Source organism: Nyctereutes procyonoides, unplaced genomic scaffold, assembly GCF_905146905.1.
Source record: "Nyctereutes procyonoides isolate TBG_1078 unplaced genomic scaffold, NYPRO_anot_genome, whole genome shotgun sequence".
Lineage (NCBI taxonomy): Eukaryota > Metazoa > Chordata > Mammalia > Carnivora > Canidae > Nyctereutes > Nyctereutes procyonoides.
Genome location: NW_026575121.1, coordinates 2981714 through 2997636, shown reverse-complemented (window position 1 = coordinate 2997636; position 15923 = coordinate 2981714). Strand labels below are relative to the sequence as shown.

The 15923-nt window shown below is 43.4% G+C and overlaps 1 protein-coding gene across 11 annotated transcripts in view; it reads right to left on the bottom strand.

Annotated features, from left to right (window-relative positions):
* RCBTB2 (RCC1 and BTB domain containing protein 2) overlaps positions 1–15923 on the bottom strand; it is a 48041-nt gene that overhangs the window by 9655 nt on the left and 22463 nt on the right. For 5 of the 11 annotated variants that reach the window (XM_055335800.1, XM_055335799.1, XM_055335803.1 and 2 more), the window contains 7 exons: positions 15785–15849; positions 9937–10092; positions 9554–9704; positions 7167–7333; positions 6451–6609; positions 6204–6311; positions 4784–4926 (listed from right to left, as the gene is read on the bottom strand). In XM_055335800.1, the coding sequence (XP_055191775.1) occupies positions 4784–4926; positions 6204–6311; positions 6451–6609; positions 7167–7333; positions 9554–9704; positions 9937–10092; positions 15785–15826 (926 nt within the window). In that variant the 5' untranslated portion in view covers positions 15827–15849. Of the gene's footprint in view, positions 1–4783; positions 4927–6203; positions 6312–6450; positions 6610–7166; positions 7334–9553; positions 9705–9880; positions 10093–10180; positions 10433–15784; positions 15850–15923 lie in introns of those variants that run through there. The other 6 variants (XM_055335808.1, XM_055335806.1, XM_055335805.1 and 3 more) reach the window with 4 other exon arrangements.

Genomic DNA, 15923 nt, shown 5'->3' with positions numbered 1-15923 from the left:
CCGTCCTCCGGGCGCCAACACACAGAGGTACTCGCTGCCCCTCAATATTCTTACTCACAGTTCAGGCAGCTTGTTCGAGAATGCTCTTTCCTTTCTGCCTTAGAAATCCTGCCCATCTTTCAAGGCCCAGCTCAAACAGCCCCGAAGTAGGAGGCCTCTGGTTCACCTGAGCCCCGGAAGCACGGCCTGGGTCGTACCTACCCAGCGGGGCTGCAGGTTCCTGGCAGCCCGAATCACTGGCTTATTCCTCCCCAAGTGTGTTTCTCTCCCCAACATGGTGTCTGACTAAGCAACTAAAAGGTCATTTTATGGACTAGCTGGGAAACACTCAACAACCCAGAGCAACTGAGGGGTGGGTAAGACCCCGTGACCGGCTAGCCGTGGGAGGATGGAGACGTCCCTGGATGTCTAACCGGATGCCTCCCAGCCAAGGAGGGAAAACGGGCATCACACAGGCTGGAGACCGCTCTGGTGGCTTGCGTCAGAAGGCTGCAGCGCAGCGCACGGATTTTACAAGTGGCCCAAGTAATTTCACTGATTTATTCAAGGGCTGCTTTCTGGACAACAGGAGAACTAACTAGAAAAGAGGCCACAGCGTGCCAGGGTGAAGAGCCTAGACGCTGGAGTCCAGCGGGCCCAGGGGCGCGTCCGAGCTCTACCATGAGGCCAGGTGACCGTGGGAATGTCCCTGAGCCTCTCAAAGCCTCATTTTCATCACATGCAAGGCAAGGACCTGAGAAGTGATCAAATACACCACGCACGGTGTCTGGTGTACAAATAGCAGCCAGGAGCAGAGCTTTCTTGACAGGATTCCTGCTAAGTGTTCTCGGCAGCAAAGCCTCCCTCATACAGAGCCTGGACATTTCCAATGATCGATTCGGACACTGAGACCTTTCCTGGCTGCACAGTTAAGTCCACGACTGGCCCCGAACCTCAGCCGTGGACTTTACAAATGAACCTTCCATGCCCACACCAGGAAGATGGCCAATCCTATTTGGCTTCTCTTTTCAACAAATAAAGAAAAAAGGGGAAGGAAATAGAATAAATATATTCATTCAAAGAAAGGGCATCTACTCTTACCATCTACCCTCACACGTTACATCAAATGTGAGAGCAGCCACCTATCTCATTTTGTACACCTTGCTGCAGTGGCCAGGGCACGGGCTGGGGGTCAGAGGGCAGCCTGTGGGGGCCGAGTTACCTAAACTCTTATCATCCATTTTATTCTTAAAAAAAAAAAAAAAAAAAAGGCGAGGGAAGAGAAGACAAGATAGCAATCGTTTCACGGCCTTGTGGTGAAGGGTCAACGAAACCAGCTCCCCAGCACAGCGCACATTCACAGCCAGCTTCCTCCGGAGACTCAAGTGTTTACCAGCGGTGGCAGGAGCTCTGGGAGACCGCTTAAAATCACCTCTTTTCCCTGATAATGTTCTATGAAAAATGTAACGGGTGGGAACGAAACAGCGTCCTTCCACCCAACATCAGAAAACCAAAATGCTTTAATTCCGACATTGGCTTCTGGGATATCTTTACCAGCCTCCACGGAAAAGGGAGCATAGCCTCTGCCCTTACAGGAGGCAGGAATGCTGCTTCGTGGAGAAAGGGTGGAACAGACGTGGCAAAGGGCTCCGGTGTGGAAGGCGCTGGAGCGTGGCCTCCCTGAGCCAGGGGACGTTTACCTGAACACCCAGCAGCTGCACGGGAGGGAAGTCAAGGGTGGGGCACGGGCTGGGCTGACGGCAGCAGCCGCTACAGGAACAAGAGTGGAGACAGTTTAGAGGGAGCCTTCAGGCTGAGCGTGGGACCCAACCAACTGCCAAGGCATCCCGTGGTTGCCTAAGGTCATCTGTTCTTAAATCAGATTCGTACCAAGAAGCCAATTCGGAAGCTCAGACTCTCCAGTCTAATATATAACAGACGGTGACTGTGGACTGAGCTCACCTCCACTTGTCAGGGTGTCTGGCATATCTCACATTTTATTTTGCAGCCATGCGTAATGAAGAGAAGGTACTACACGTTCATGATGAAGGAATTTTGTGTCCCCTCCACGGAATGATCCCCAAGGACCACAGCTTAATGGCCGTGGTACTAGAAATGAAAACGCAGAGACTGAGGAACAATGTAAAACAGAAAACGAGGAGGAGAGAAAAAAGGTGATTTGTGAGCGAGAAGAAGAGTGAGGGACAAAGGATGATCATAAAAGGTCCAGAGCAGTCATTCCCAAGCCTGGCTTTGTAAGAGGCCAACGTCATTGCAATTATCACAAGGTGTCACAAAATTCACGGAAACGCAAGGCAAAGTGAGTTTTAACTCAATTTAACTTCAAAATATGCTTTTATGAAACTTCAGGAACAAAGACAAATGCTGGTAAATCAAAGTATTGAGACTTCAGAAAGATTGGGAACGACTGGATTAGAGAGAAGAGAATCGCTTTAGTCATTAAAATTACTTTTATGTGAACATAAATTGCTAACAAATGTTATTAGCAGTCTTCATCAGAAGCGGACCTCTGTGGGAAAAATCTTAAAAGGTTTCCTCTGGGTTGTCATTTAAGCAAAGGATCCAGTGTAGACAGATTTTCACCTTCCAGTTCTGTGACCAGGTAACCAGGACCTGACGATCCACCCCACCCTAAATCCAATCCTTTTGTTTCTAAGTAGTTCAACTTCCCCGAAATGGGCCCCAAGACTCAGAAGGGAGTTCTTGAGACATAAGTCCTAACATATCTGCACGTTTCAGTTGCTGAGAAGGGGTGGGTACGTGCAAAACAAGTCCCAGCAGACTTACAAATTCCTCCCTTGCAATGCTCGTGTGATGCGGGGCCTGCAAACAGGGATTACCACAGCAAATTCAGGCACGGAAAACAGAAAAGCAGGAGGATCTCGTTCAAAACATTCATCCACAATAGTCGTAGCCAAAATGGTGACTATGTGGACAACAGTGAGCAGGCAAGTGTGTGGCTATTTCCACTTTTTTTTACAGTTATAATTCAAAATTTCAAAATAGTTAAAACGCTTTTTTTTTTAAATGGAGTTTTTACAATAGACAAAAAAAGCAATACTCTCAAGTACCAGGTAAGGCGCTGGCACTCACGTAACTCCCATGCCAGCTTCTCTGCCTCTCCTGCCTCTTCCACCATGCTGCCCCCTGGCTCTGCGTGACTCGCTCTGGGACGCTCGGGGACCAGGGTGCAAACGTGGGGCAGGCTGCTGGTGAACGGAGCGCGGTGGACTTGGCAAATGAGTTAAAAAGTACGTGAAGTATGGCAGCACCATAAAAACGGTTAAGTGCCACATAAATATATTGTTTTTATTTCCACGGCACCTTTATTTGATCCTTTAACTCTTCTTTGTCGTGTATCTAAATACTAAATGTCCCTGCCGACTGGCTTTGCTCAACTGAGGCATCTGTGGGATTGTTCAAAGTCTCAAGACTGTCCCTTCTCTTTTCACTGAGTAGCTCGGAATTGGGACTATGTCTAAGGGAAATACAAAGAGCACGGCTGTGTGCCTCCAGCACACACTCACCGGCTCCTGACCTCCAGTCCCTCTCCTCCTTCCCAATCCTTGAGAGGTCCAGGGTCTTATCCTAAGATTTTGGGGGAAATAAACCAGAAACAGGTCTTTTTTTAAACCTATTTGACATATGTTAAAATTAGCCTGCTTATAATGCTCCAATGAAAATCAAGGGGGTTGAGAATGACAATCTGGTTCTTCACTTTCATTGTTAAATACTCCAACAGGAAAATGTAAAAGAACTGCATACAAATGTAAGATAATCTACGTGTCCATATATTTACTTTAAAAATCAGATGTAACAAAAATTAATATGCACAATAAAAATGAAAATAGCCGTATTAATTCCCACAGTGATTACAACCCTAGTTTAACAGAAACACTAATGAAATGCTTTTGTTCAATAGCACTGTGTCAAAACACGTAGAATGAAAAGGCAGTGATAATGCCATGTCTGAGACACTCAAAAGGCTTTTAAAAAAATTGTGGGATACTCTGGGGGGAAATTCTGCATATGCTAATTACTTAACACAACCTTGCAGACAAGTAGGCAAAGCGGAAGTCTTAATTTTCTAACCATTTCACATTTCCTCATAGCTTGGGAACTAAAATAATGAGAGTGTCCTATCCTTTCAACTACATTTTATAAGTAGCTGAGTGAACAGCTTTATACCTCATTTGAGGTGCTTTCGTTTTCCTAAGCAGAGAAGATTGACCTCAAGCGTTAACAACTTTCTCTTAAGAATATAAAACAGAAAACGATGAGAAGGAGGAGAAGGTAATTTGTGATGGAGGAGAACACAGTAGGATAGCCGCTGGAGGTTTCGTCCTTGCCGTTAGTGCAGAGTAGCTGAAATATGGGTAAGTGAAAGGGGAATATGTAACATACAAACTCCCCAACAGCTCAAAAGCCGATTTTATTTAATTTATTTTTAAAAGATTTATTTAGAGAGAGAAAGAGAGAGCATGAGTGGGGGGAGGCGCAGAAGAAGAGACAATCCCCATGCAGACTCCCCACTGAGCACAAAGCCCAATGAGGGGCCTGAACCCACAACCCTGAGATCATGACCTGAACAGAAAACATGAGTCAGCTGCTCAGCCAACCGAGCCACTCAGGTGCGCCCAAAAGCCAATTTTAAAAAGGGATGAATGCACTCATGAAAGAATATTCTAACATTAGCAGTAAGTTGCCCACAATTCTGTATCATGTCTACGTGGTTTTAATAAACTAAAGAACATGCAAGTTATTTTGAAAATGCACAAATTACCTGTCCTTTTCCACGACGACAGGCGCAGGATAGGACTGGTTACTTTTATTGCCAGTGCCCAACTGACCATAAGAATTTGCACCCCAAGCATACACTTGGCCTTCATCTGTTAAAACTAATGTGTGTGCATAGCCACAGGCAACCTAGAAAAAGAAAACCCAAATCCACTTAGGCCCGCAAATATGCTTTCACAAGGTAGTTTAAGAACCAAAGATGCAAAAAAAAAAACCCCAAACAGTGGCAGCCCGCTCAGAGAGGCAAAACATCAAGGTAACCAGTTTTGTCTAGAACTGGTTTAGCCTGTGTGTGGCCAAAACTGCAGTAAGATCAACACGAGTCCTTTAGTGACATGCATCTGGTTTGTTCAGCTTTAAATATGGCATTCATTATGTTCACAGAGACCAAGGGTGTGGACTGAATATGAAATACGCTTTTACTTTTTTAAAAAAAAATATATTTATTTATTCATGAGACACACACACACACAGAGAGAGAGAGAGAGAGAGAGAGACAGAGACAGAGACAGAGACAGAGACACAGAGGAGAAGCAGGCTCCATGCAGGAAGCCTGATGTGGGACTCGATCCTGGGTCTCCAGGATCATACCCTAGGCCAAGGCAGTTGCCAAACCGCTGAGCCACCCAGGGATTCATTTACTTTTTAAGAATTTGTTTCCTTTTCTGTAAAACTAAAACATGTTCAATGTGGAAAAAATGTAGAAAAGTATAAATATGAAACTAATCTCAAGATCTGGATTATTTTTCTACTCATATATAGATACATGGATATGTACCATGTCTGCACTGTCTGTATCTTTATTTTTACTTGACATCACATAGCACTATTTCCATATCCTTCAAAACCCTTTGTAAACATCATTTCCATTCATACAGATTTAGTATAATTTATTTAATCATTAACATTATTTGATTAAATTATCCTACATCTATGATTTATTTATTGAAGTTAACTTTTTTCTTTCTTCTTTCTTTCTTTCTTTCTTTCTTTCTTTCTTTCTCTCTCTCTCTCTCTCTCTCTCTCTCTCTCTTTCTTTCTTTTTTGCTATATCTTCTCCACTAATTCTGTAAGTGTCTTTCATTTTGGTTCCTTAGGCTAATACCTAGGAATAAAATTACAGAACAAAGGTTATGAGTATTTTTGAGGCTCTTGATATATACACTACCAAAGTTTCCTTGGAAAAGATTGTGACAATTTACATTCCAACAGCTACATATGAGAATGGCCTAGAAACATAAATTCCTGATGAACATCTACAAATTAATTCATGGGAAACAGAGCTTTAGCCTTCACTTCAATGAAGAAAACATCAAGCAGCTAAACCATTCATCTGCCAAGAAAACTGTGTATCTTTGCCCCTAAAGACTTAAAAGCAGGCACACGGAAACCAATTGTGGACATACCCGCTGGATGCGAATGCCTTGCAGAGCTGCTATTCTACAGGGAGTTGGCTGGTTGCCGCTACTGCCGAGTCCAAGCTGCCCATTTCCATTGTAACCCCAGACATAGACCTGAGAGAAAACCAGAGACTCAATGTCCAAGGAAAACATAAGCAAGCAAGCTCTCTGCTGGAGAGAAACGTGCCGCGTCAGTAGGACACCAGCAAGGCAAATGGGTTTTTTAAAACAACATAGCACACAACTTTCTTACCTCCCCAGTATTCACCACTGCCATTGAACACATCTGCCCACATGCTATGTTCACAACAACTTTATTTTGTAAGCAGCCTGTGACTCTTCGAGGGATCGGCTGATTGGCTGTTGATCCAGATCCTACCTGTCCGGAGTTATTATAGCCCCAAGCAAATACCTGGGAATCGAAAAATGAAACACACTCGTTTATAAAGTGTCTCAGGTGGACGCAAATATGTACTCATAGTGCCTCATCTTTGCTCTCAAAGTGCCTGATATCCATCAATTCTCACACCACAGGCAGAGAAGTTTTTATGAAATTCATTCTTACAAAATGCAGTATGTTATAAAATTAGGTTATTGGTATTATCTACACAAATAGCAATAATTATTCTCAAATATCACATATTATTAAAATATCTACTTATAGATACCTTAGCCATATTTTCCAGCATTTTGAATTTTTTTCTTTTAGCAAATAAAACCCTCGAGTACAGCCATATAGAAGGAAAATACAGCCTTTTAAATTTTGCTAGGAATTTAATAGAAATCCCTACTACATAAAGGTACACTTCATGATATAACCACCATGACTATGAATTGCCAACAAGAATAAGATTGAACTTGAGGAAAATGGTTATTTAAATCAAATGATCATATTTCTAAGACTGCTATAAGAATCTATGTAACCTTATTGAAAAAAAAATCAATGAGATTTATGCTAACTATTCTCACCTCTCCATCAGATGTTAGCACCAAAGAATGGTAAGACCCACAGGCAACTTCAGTGACTTGTTTGTTTGACAAATTAGTAGAAATATGACAGGGCACTAAACCATGATTAGTTGTCCCATTGCCCAGCTGGCTATAAGCATTATGACCCCAGGTAAAGACTTCTCCTTCTGAAAATAAAAAGAAATACAACCAGCTTTCAAAACTTCTACTTTATTATATGAACATATATATTTGCACACCTTCATGAATGAAAACTAAAAATGTATGTGCAAAAACTAATCCACTTCCCTATTCCACCAAACTCATTCCATAAAAGAACACATTTGGAAATACAAACTATATTCTGTCTCAAAGCAACAAGGTGAATTGAAATGGATGAAATTATGATAACTGGGAGATAAGTTTTTAATAAACAGCTGAGAAATGTTACCAAGAGTAACAGGAAGAAATATCAGATTGAAAGTCCAAAGACTGTAAGATCATTTACCTTCTCTGGAGCTAGTTTCTTATCTATAAAGTGATCATCAAGTTAATTTTTTAAATCTTTGTTATTATTATGTAGTATAATACACATACAGAAAAGTTCATAGAATATATGCTGTTCTAGAAATAACGACAAAGCACACACTCATGTACTACCACTCAGATCAAGAAATATAACTGGATGATCACTCAAAAAGCTCACCATATATAATCCTGAATAAGAGAATTCAGTTTTTCCTATTCTTGAACTTTCAATAAATGGAATCATATAGTATATACTCCTTTTGTCTGTGTTTTCTACTATATTATCTCTTTGTGCTACATTCCAGATAGCTAATTTCTTCTAATCTTCTAGTTTATTTTCTTTTGATGTGTCCAAACTGCTATAAAACTTGCCCACTGAGCTTTTCATTTTGATGATTATATTGTTTATTTTTTTTTTTTTTCAAATCTTCTCATTTCTGCAGGATATAGCTTCAAGCTCATCATCTGGTATTTTTTCAAACACAATAAATACAGCTCTCTTATAACTGGTATCTGATCGTTCTAATATCTGATACTTCGTAGTCAGTTTTTGCTGTCCTTTTCTGCTTGGTTCTCCATTCATGGTGCCTTGTTTCCCTGTGTCCCTGGTTATCTTTGACTATATGCTACTAACTGCCACTGAAAACTCATTTTTCAATGGCAATGTATTTCCTCAGGCCTACGATGAAGTGAAGATGCCTTCTTCGAAAAAACATCCGCATTAACCTCTGTCATGCCATGAAGGCCCTTAAAGGTACTTCTTTGATAGATCCAATGCTTGGGATTTCTTGGCCCACCCAGTCTGATGTGAACTGGGATACAAATGCATGAGTACAACCCTTCAGGGACAGGTTCTCTTCCTTTTCTTTCTCTTTTCCTTCCTGCTTAACTCACAGCCAAGGATTTTTCTGTTCAGTGCCTTCGAGATGGAGGAGCCGGCCCATCCTTGCCCTACATTATAGCCCTTCGTGGACCTAGCATAACATGTTAAATTTCTGATGCACGATCCCTTCTACCTCAGGAGTATATCAAACCACAACCCCATTTAAGTGGAGAGGCAGATGCCCTGAAGGCAAAAGTAGCTTTAAGTTCCCTTTAACCTTACTTCACACTTTCTCGTAAATATGATCCAATAATTTGCCTCTGCCTTGTCTGCGCTTTGATGCCTCTATGAAAAAAAAAATTTAAATACTTTATGTACAATTTCCGCCAAAGAAAATGGTCCAAAAAAATCCAGCCTATTCCTGGCAACCAAAATTCCCTAAAATTTATGTGAAATAAGTAATCAAAAGAATGTTTATAAACTTTATTTTCAGTTCAAAGAATACTAATAAAATGAATACCCAGCTTAAAAAAAAAAAACCTCTACGGTATGATTTAATTAAAATGTCTTATTAGTGTGAATTCATAAAATAGCCATGAGAGTATTTAATTCTCTATCCTACTAATATCAAATATAGCCATCAGTCACGTTCATGACAAGAATCCCAGTGCTAGGAGTTAGAGGGCATCTTGGACTTCATTAGTTCATAGATCAGGGATCCCAAGCTCAAAAAGTCCAGAGTGAGTTCAGCATTTTAATGCAAAATAATTAAACTTTCTAAAAGCATAAACAAAAGGGGTTCACTGGGCTTACAGCACTGTCATTCTCACATCCAAAGTGCCAATGCTTGCTGGATTCCATCTGCTATATTATCTTACTCTCATATTCAAATATGTTCATATTTCATGGTGTTTAAAGCACGGACAAGAGTCAAGTTCACAGGGCAGAGCCGGAAACTCCTGCCCAATCAAAAAGTACGTTCTCGGTTTAAGGGGTGATCCTAAATCCTGCTTCTAACAAGGCAGTGGCTCCAATTCTACATGTGCTCCTAGGTTACCTGTGGTCGCAAGGACAATATGGGGGCCACTCCCATAGCTGAGGCAGGCTATTTTCTTGCCACTTAAAGCATCCAGTCTCCGAGGTTCAATGGTACTCTGGACGTCACCTAATCCCAAACAGCCACAGCAGTTTGTGCCAAGCACAAAAATCTATGGGGAAACAAAAACAAAAACAAAAACCACTGTTAGTTCGAGCACTTGTATTTCTGAAGAGCCCATGATTACTGCTTCACTGTTTAACAAGATATAATAAGAATCTACTCTCCATGCGTTTTTTCTTACAACCGTAATTCCTTCGTTCCTCCCACCCCCGCCCCACCCAAGACCTTCAACTTGGCAAATCCATTCCTGTGAGGGGCTGAACGTCTCCGTGGACCTCTACCTCATCGCTGACTGTGGTATATAAGACTTCGTTGCCGGCGCTGCCGAAGACACAGGCCTGACGAATTAACTGCAGCTCCTCCTCGGAACAAAGGGAGAAAATTGGCCACTTTCCCACATCTAACATCTTCAAAGACGACAGAGTAGCCTGTACTGGCTGAAAAGGAAATAAATAAATATAGACACAAATAAAAGTCGAAACACACACACACACACACACGTTAAGACTATTAATTAAACAATACTTTCTTTTTTCTTCCCCTTGTACTTCCGTGGAGGCCAGCGCCGGTTCAAGGAGGGAACTCGTGAGGGGCCCCCGAGCTCGGAACGGCCTCCGCAAGCCACGCCTGTCCTGCTCTCACAGCGAGCCGGAGCCAGAGCCAGAGCCAATCTTCTCGGGGCCTCGGGAGTCACCCACGGCTGACCCCTGACCCTTCCGGCCTGGCTGGTCTTAAGCGTAGCTCTGGACGCTGGGCTGGCTGGAAAGGCCGGAAAACCTGAGGGCGGGGGGGGGGGGGGGGGGGGGGCGCACTGTGACTTCAGCAGCGGCCCGGGGCCTGACGAAATGCGTCCTTGGAAAAGAACGACGCTGACGGTGACGCCAAGACACCGGTCCCGGAGCCCATTCTGACCACCGGTTGGGCGGCTGGTGGCTTGGCCGCATCCCCCTCACTCGGGCTCAGAAAGTGCGTATTTGTCGCCGAGGGCCGCCACCGCGAAGGGCCACAGGCTGGGCGGTTTACACCAAAGCCATCTATTTTCTCACAGTTCTGGAGGCTAGAAGCTCAAGATCAAGGTCTACGCTAGTCTGGTTCTTCCTGAGGGCTGTGAGGGAAGGATCCAGGCCCCTCTCCCTGCCTTGTGAGGCCACCTCCTCCCTGTGTCTTCACATCGGCTCCGCTCTAGGCAAGTCCGCCTCTGGGTCCAGGCCGCCCCTCTCCAGAAGGACGCGAGTCATCCTGGATTAGGGCTCGCCGGAATAACCCCATCCTAACCCCCCACATCTGCAGTGACCCCATTTCCAAATAAGGTCACCGTCTGAGGTACCGGGGTGTCCTCGTGTATTTGCGCTGCTGTCACGGCACGGCCCGGGAGGCTTATAAACAGCAAGAATTGGCTTCTCGCACTTCCGTAGACTCGAAGTCCAAGAGCAAAGCACCGAAATGCTCATGTTCTGATGAGGGGCCCCTTCCTGCTTCACAGCCCTTGTCTTCTGTGTCCTCACGGGGCAGGAGGGGCTAGCGATCTCTCCGGAGGCCCTTTTATAAAGCACTAATCCCACTCTCGAGGGTTCCCGTGACTTCATCACTTCCCAAAGTCCCCACCTTCTAACCCCACCACCTTTGGGGGTTTAGGATCTCAACATATCAATTGGGGTTGGGGGGAAACACAATTAAACCCACAGCAGCAAACGTTAAGATCACAGCACCCGAGTTCTCGTTAGAGCACGCAATGTGGACACCATAAAGCTATTCGGAAGAAGAGCTTTCATTTATTTGCTCCCCTGGCAGCACACATTGTTAGGTGTGTGCTCTCTAGCTTTCAGAAATTTGGGGATAACAGGAAGATGCAGAAGCAGCCAACAGGTTTTCAAGTGGCACGTCTGGCCCTCTCTCCTAATCGCCATGCTTCTGCTTCATTTCAAGGAGCAGGGGATCTCGGGAGGCCTGTCCTTCCCAACCGCTATTAAGTCAACCTTACCAGGGAAGAGTTCTGGTACAAAGCTGACGGGACTAGCGACTCACTCTCTGCAGGCCTGGAAGGGACTTAGGAGTCAGCTGAGTATACGTGTGTGTGTGTGTGTGTGTGTGTATTATGATGACTTGGCTCATAAGATTACGGAGACTCAGAAGTCCCATGATCTGCATCTGCAAGCTGGAGACCCAGGAGAGCTGGAAGCACAGTGTAATGAGTCCAAAGGCCTGAGAACCAGGGGAGACAGTGATGCACATCCCAGCCTGAGGGCAGGAAAAGATGAAGCGAAAACCCAGATCAACCAGTGAAATAGGAAAAAAGGGATGAATTCCTCCTTCCACCACCTTTTGTTAAGAGCTTCGATGATGCCCACCCACCCTGTGGAGGGCAAACCGTTTACGGAGTTCACCAATTCAAAGGCTCTTCTCGTCTGGTGACACCCTCACAGACACACCCAGGAGCAATGTCTCATCTGGGCACCAGTGGCCTACTCAAGGTGACACATAAAATTAATACCACACCATGCGAAGAAGCCCATGTGATCATGGAGGCAGAGGCTGAAGCAATCCGCCTGCAGGTCCAGGAACACCAATGACAGACAGAAGCCACCAGAAGCTGGGAAGAGGAAAGGACGGCTTCTTCCCTAGAGCCTTCAGAGAGTATGGCCCTGCTGACACCTTAGTTTCAGACCTCTAGTCTCCAGAACTGCCAAAGAATCCATTTCTATTGCGTTAAGCCACCCAGTTTGCGGTACTTCATCAAGGCGGTCCCAGGAAACGAACACAGAGGGTAAGCAGCCTGTAAGGGCTAACAGCATCATCCTGAGGCCACGGCAGCGCCTGAACCAGGATGACGGCCCCGACGCCAGAGCCAGCCACCGTCCCTCACCGTGCCACTCAAGTTCTAGGACCCTGTCTGGGGAGGGAAGTCGTCCGTTATCTTTGGGCCGCACCCAAGGCCACTGCAGAGCTAAGGACAGACTCTTGTTTTTAGCTTTTAGGCTAATATTTAGGTAAATTACGTACCTCCTTACATCATGAAGGCATCTTATTTTCTCTGAGGGTCTTCATTTTAATTATTTTTTCCTATTCTATATATTCTATATAGATATAGATATATAGTCTATATATAGTCTATATATTTCAAAAAGAATATATAGTCTATAAATTTCAAAAAGAACAATGTTTGGGATGTGGCATCAAATATTTATAGATGAGCTAGTGTGCTAATTAAAAGCACTCATATATTATTTCTAAACTTCACACTATAGGGCACAGAGACTGCTAGCCTCATTTTAAATATAGGGAAACTGAGGCACAGAAAGACTAAGCAATCCTCCAAGATCACCTGCTTCCAAAGACTGCTTTCCACACACCACATGCTGCAGAGAAAAAAGCTCACATAAAAAGTTCTATCGCTGGCAGATCGGGCCTACAGCTGCAGGGCTTTGGCTGTTGGCACGCAGTCCTTAATGAACAGGCACCAAGACCCACTGTGGGTTACCTTCCACGAACAGAGCAGACGGCAATATACAAAGAGAAAATACGCATCCCTACCTCATTTTTTCCTGTCAGGCAGGTTTTTTGGGATTTCAACCTGCCCTGCTACAAAACTCAAGTGGTTTCTTTGATGCCTAGAATCTGGTTGTAAATCCAACAAGCTCCTAATAAACACCTGGCTACAAATTATTGGTTCTGAACTTTCTTCCTGGCTCACTTGTACAAAACCTCTAGTACCCACCCCGTGACTCTATAACCGCCGGGCTTCTAGAGTGTGTGTGTGTGTGTGGTGTGTGTGTGTCTGTGTTGTAGCATCGCCTGCAGTCATACATTTGTTAAAGGATGCCACAGGTCCACAGAACATCAGGTGTGACAGTATCACTGAACATGTCCCGAGTGCCAGATATTAAAGATATAAAAATCGGGACGCCTGGGTGGCTTAGTGGTTAAGCATCTGCCTTTGACTCAGGGCCTGATCCCAGGGTTGGGGATCAAGTCCCACATCAGGCTCCTGCAGAGAGCCTGCTTCTTCCTCTGCCTGTGTCTCTGCCTCTCTCTCCGTCTCTCATGAATAAATAAATAAAATCTTAAAAAAAAAAAAGATATAAAAATGAAAGATCATCACTCCTTCAAGGAGCTCACAATTTAATAGAAAACAAATACCTAACAATATAACCGGAGTACAATGGGGGTGTGAATACACTGCTTTTAAACATCTGTCAGAAGGCTGGCTCCTGGAGGTCAGTTATCAAAAATGCATTTTCCAAAGTCTTGTGGGGGAGTTATTTCATGGGGGGGAACTTATGACTTAATTTATGAAAGGCACACATTTATGCTTTTCTGAGGTATTTAATATTAGTCTCAAGGAATTGTAGCATCTTTGTTCTCAGAAGAAAAATACATTGCTCTCTACAACACCCTCATAGGTGTATATAGCTGTACACGCTGTGCACACCGTAAACCTGCCTGTATGGAACGTGTATGTATCCTCCGTATACATAATAAGACTGTAGGAAGCAGGATTCACATACAGCACCCTGCAAGAGACGCAGTCACCCTGCATGACAGCAGCCACCTCTGCAGAAGGCGCCCAATCAACTTCGTGCCCAACTGTTAAGTAAGGGACTGGCTTAGCAGGAGCCAAGGTCAGGCAACAGAAAAATCTGTATGGGGAAAAAGCACTTCCAGGGAATGAGAGCTTGACCGTATACACGATGAGTCATCAAGATCATGTCCCTAGAATTCAACCTTAATTTGGCCCAGGTAGCCCTGCACATAATACTACTACCGGCAATAACTATTCCCTGGCCAGCTTTCCTTTACTTTTGCTCTGCATCCAGCCCCACAGCCTCATCTTTCACTGGCCCCTGTTCGGGAAATGCAAAGTGGTGATATTTTAATATTAGCTCAAGGAAAATATAGTTAAGGAAACACAGCTCCATAAAATTAGAGACCAAGATACATTTTATTACTCCTTGGAGTACGTGCTACCTATATAACTCTGCTTCTCCAGCCAGAAGCACAATCGGACAGATTGTGCAGATACTTCACTTAACTCTAGACAACTATGTTGTCACAATTAAACTTAAAATACACCATATAGAAACAAAACCAAAATTACCTGTTGGGCATGGCTTACCAAAAAAAACTATTTAAAAAAAAACAAACAACCAACAGCTTGCCTTTCAGGACTTCTTGGCTATGCAGCACTTTATATGTAACAGTCACTTCATTCCTAATTCTGTTAATCTATTTTTTTTTATTTTACACAGTCTGTTATTCCTGGGAAAAATCTGGAATTTTTCTATGAACATTTTGTAAGATTCTCAAGTTCCATATAGTCTTACAAAAGTAAGCTATTTTTGTATTTTGTATTTTCACAAATGAACACGTCAGGGGTCAGCACATGGTAACACTATGGTTTGGTTTCAGAAGTTTTGCCATCTTTATGCACTCTGCTGGCTTTGTATAATTATTTACATATTTTGTGGTATTTTGATTATATAATTATTTACATCTTTTACAGTGTTTTAACCATATTTTAAGAACAGCAGAAAACAGAAAAATGAAAATTAAGAGTGGCAGTTAATATTAAGCTGTTAATAGTGAAGAACAGATATGGTATCAATTTAATAAAATTAACACAAGTTGGAAATCCATGTGCATGCTGAAAGATGCGAAGCTTTTGACATCACTTGGACACATTGGACTTAAGCTGGTTGACTGTCATGTTGAGCTGTGATGGAAAAGGAATAAAGAATATTTTATGATGAATTAAGAACATGTCATCTGAGACTAGGTATTTTATAATTTTGTTCATTCTCTGGGAATGAAGTAGATGTTCAGCTCAGACCTCTAGCAGGACAGTGTTATCTGTGACAGTAGGGATGGTCTGTACTCCCCTCGTCCAGCGCCAACCTCGCCATCTGTGGGAACCCTGCTCTACCCCTCAGATAATACGGTTTTCTGCAGGCCCCTTTAGCATTCTACACACCCACAATAATTATCTGTTTGCATGTGGGTCACTACACTGTGAGCCCCTCAAAGATAGATACTATCTCGCTGATCTTCCTATTGCGTGACCAGTAGATGCTTGATACATGCTTCATGCAACAGAAAATACATGTTCCAAAGACATGATCTTTTTTTTCTAACCTTGCCACTTTCTCTGTAGGAAAGGGGAAGCTCTTCTTCCATATGGACTCAGTCCTGTGCAGTCCCTAAGGAAAAAGTATGTGGTAAAATCAGGATCCCATAGGTCAAATGATACTAGGCAGATTAAAATTATTTTACT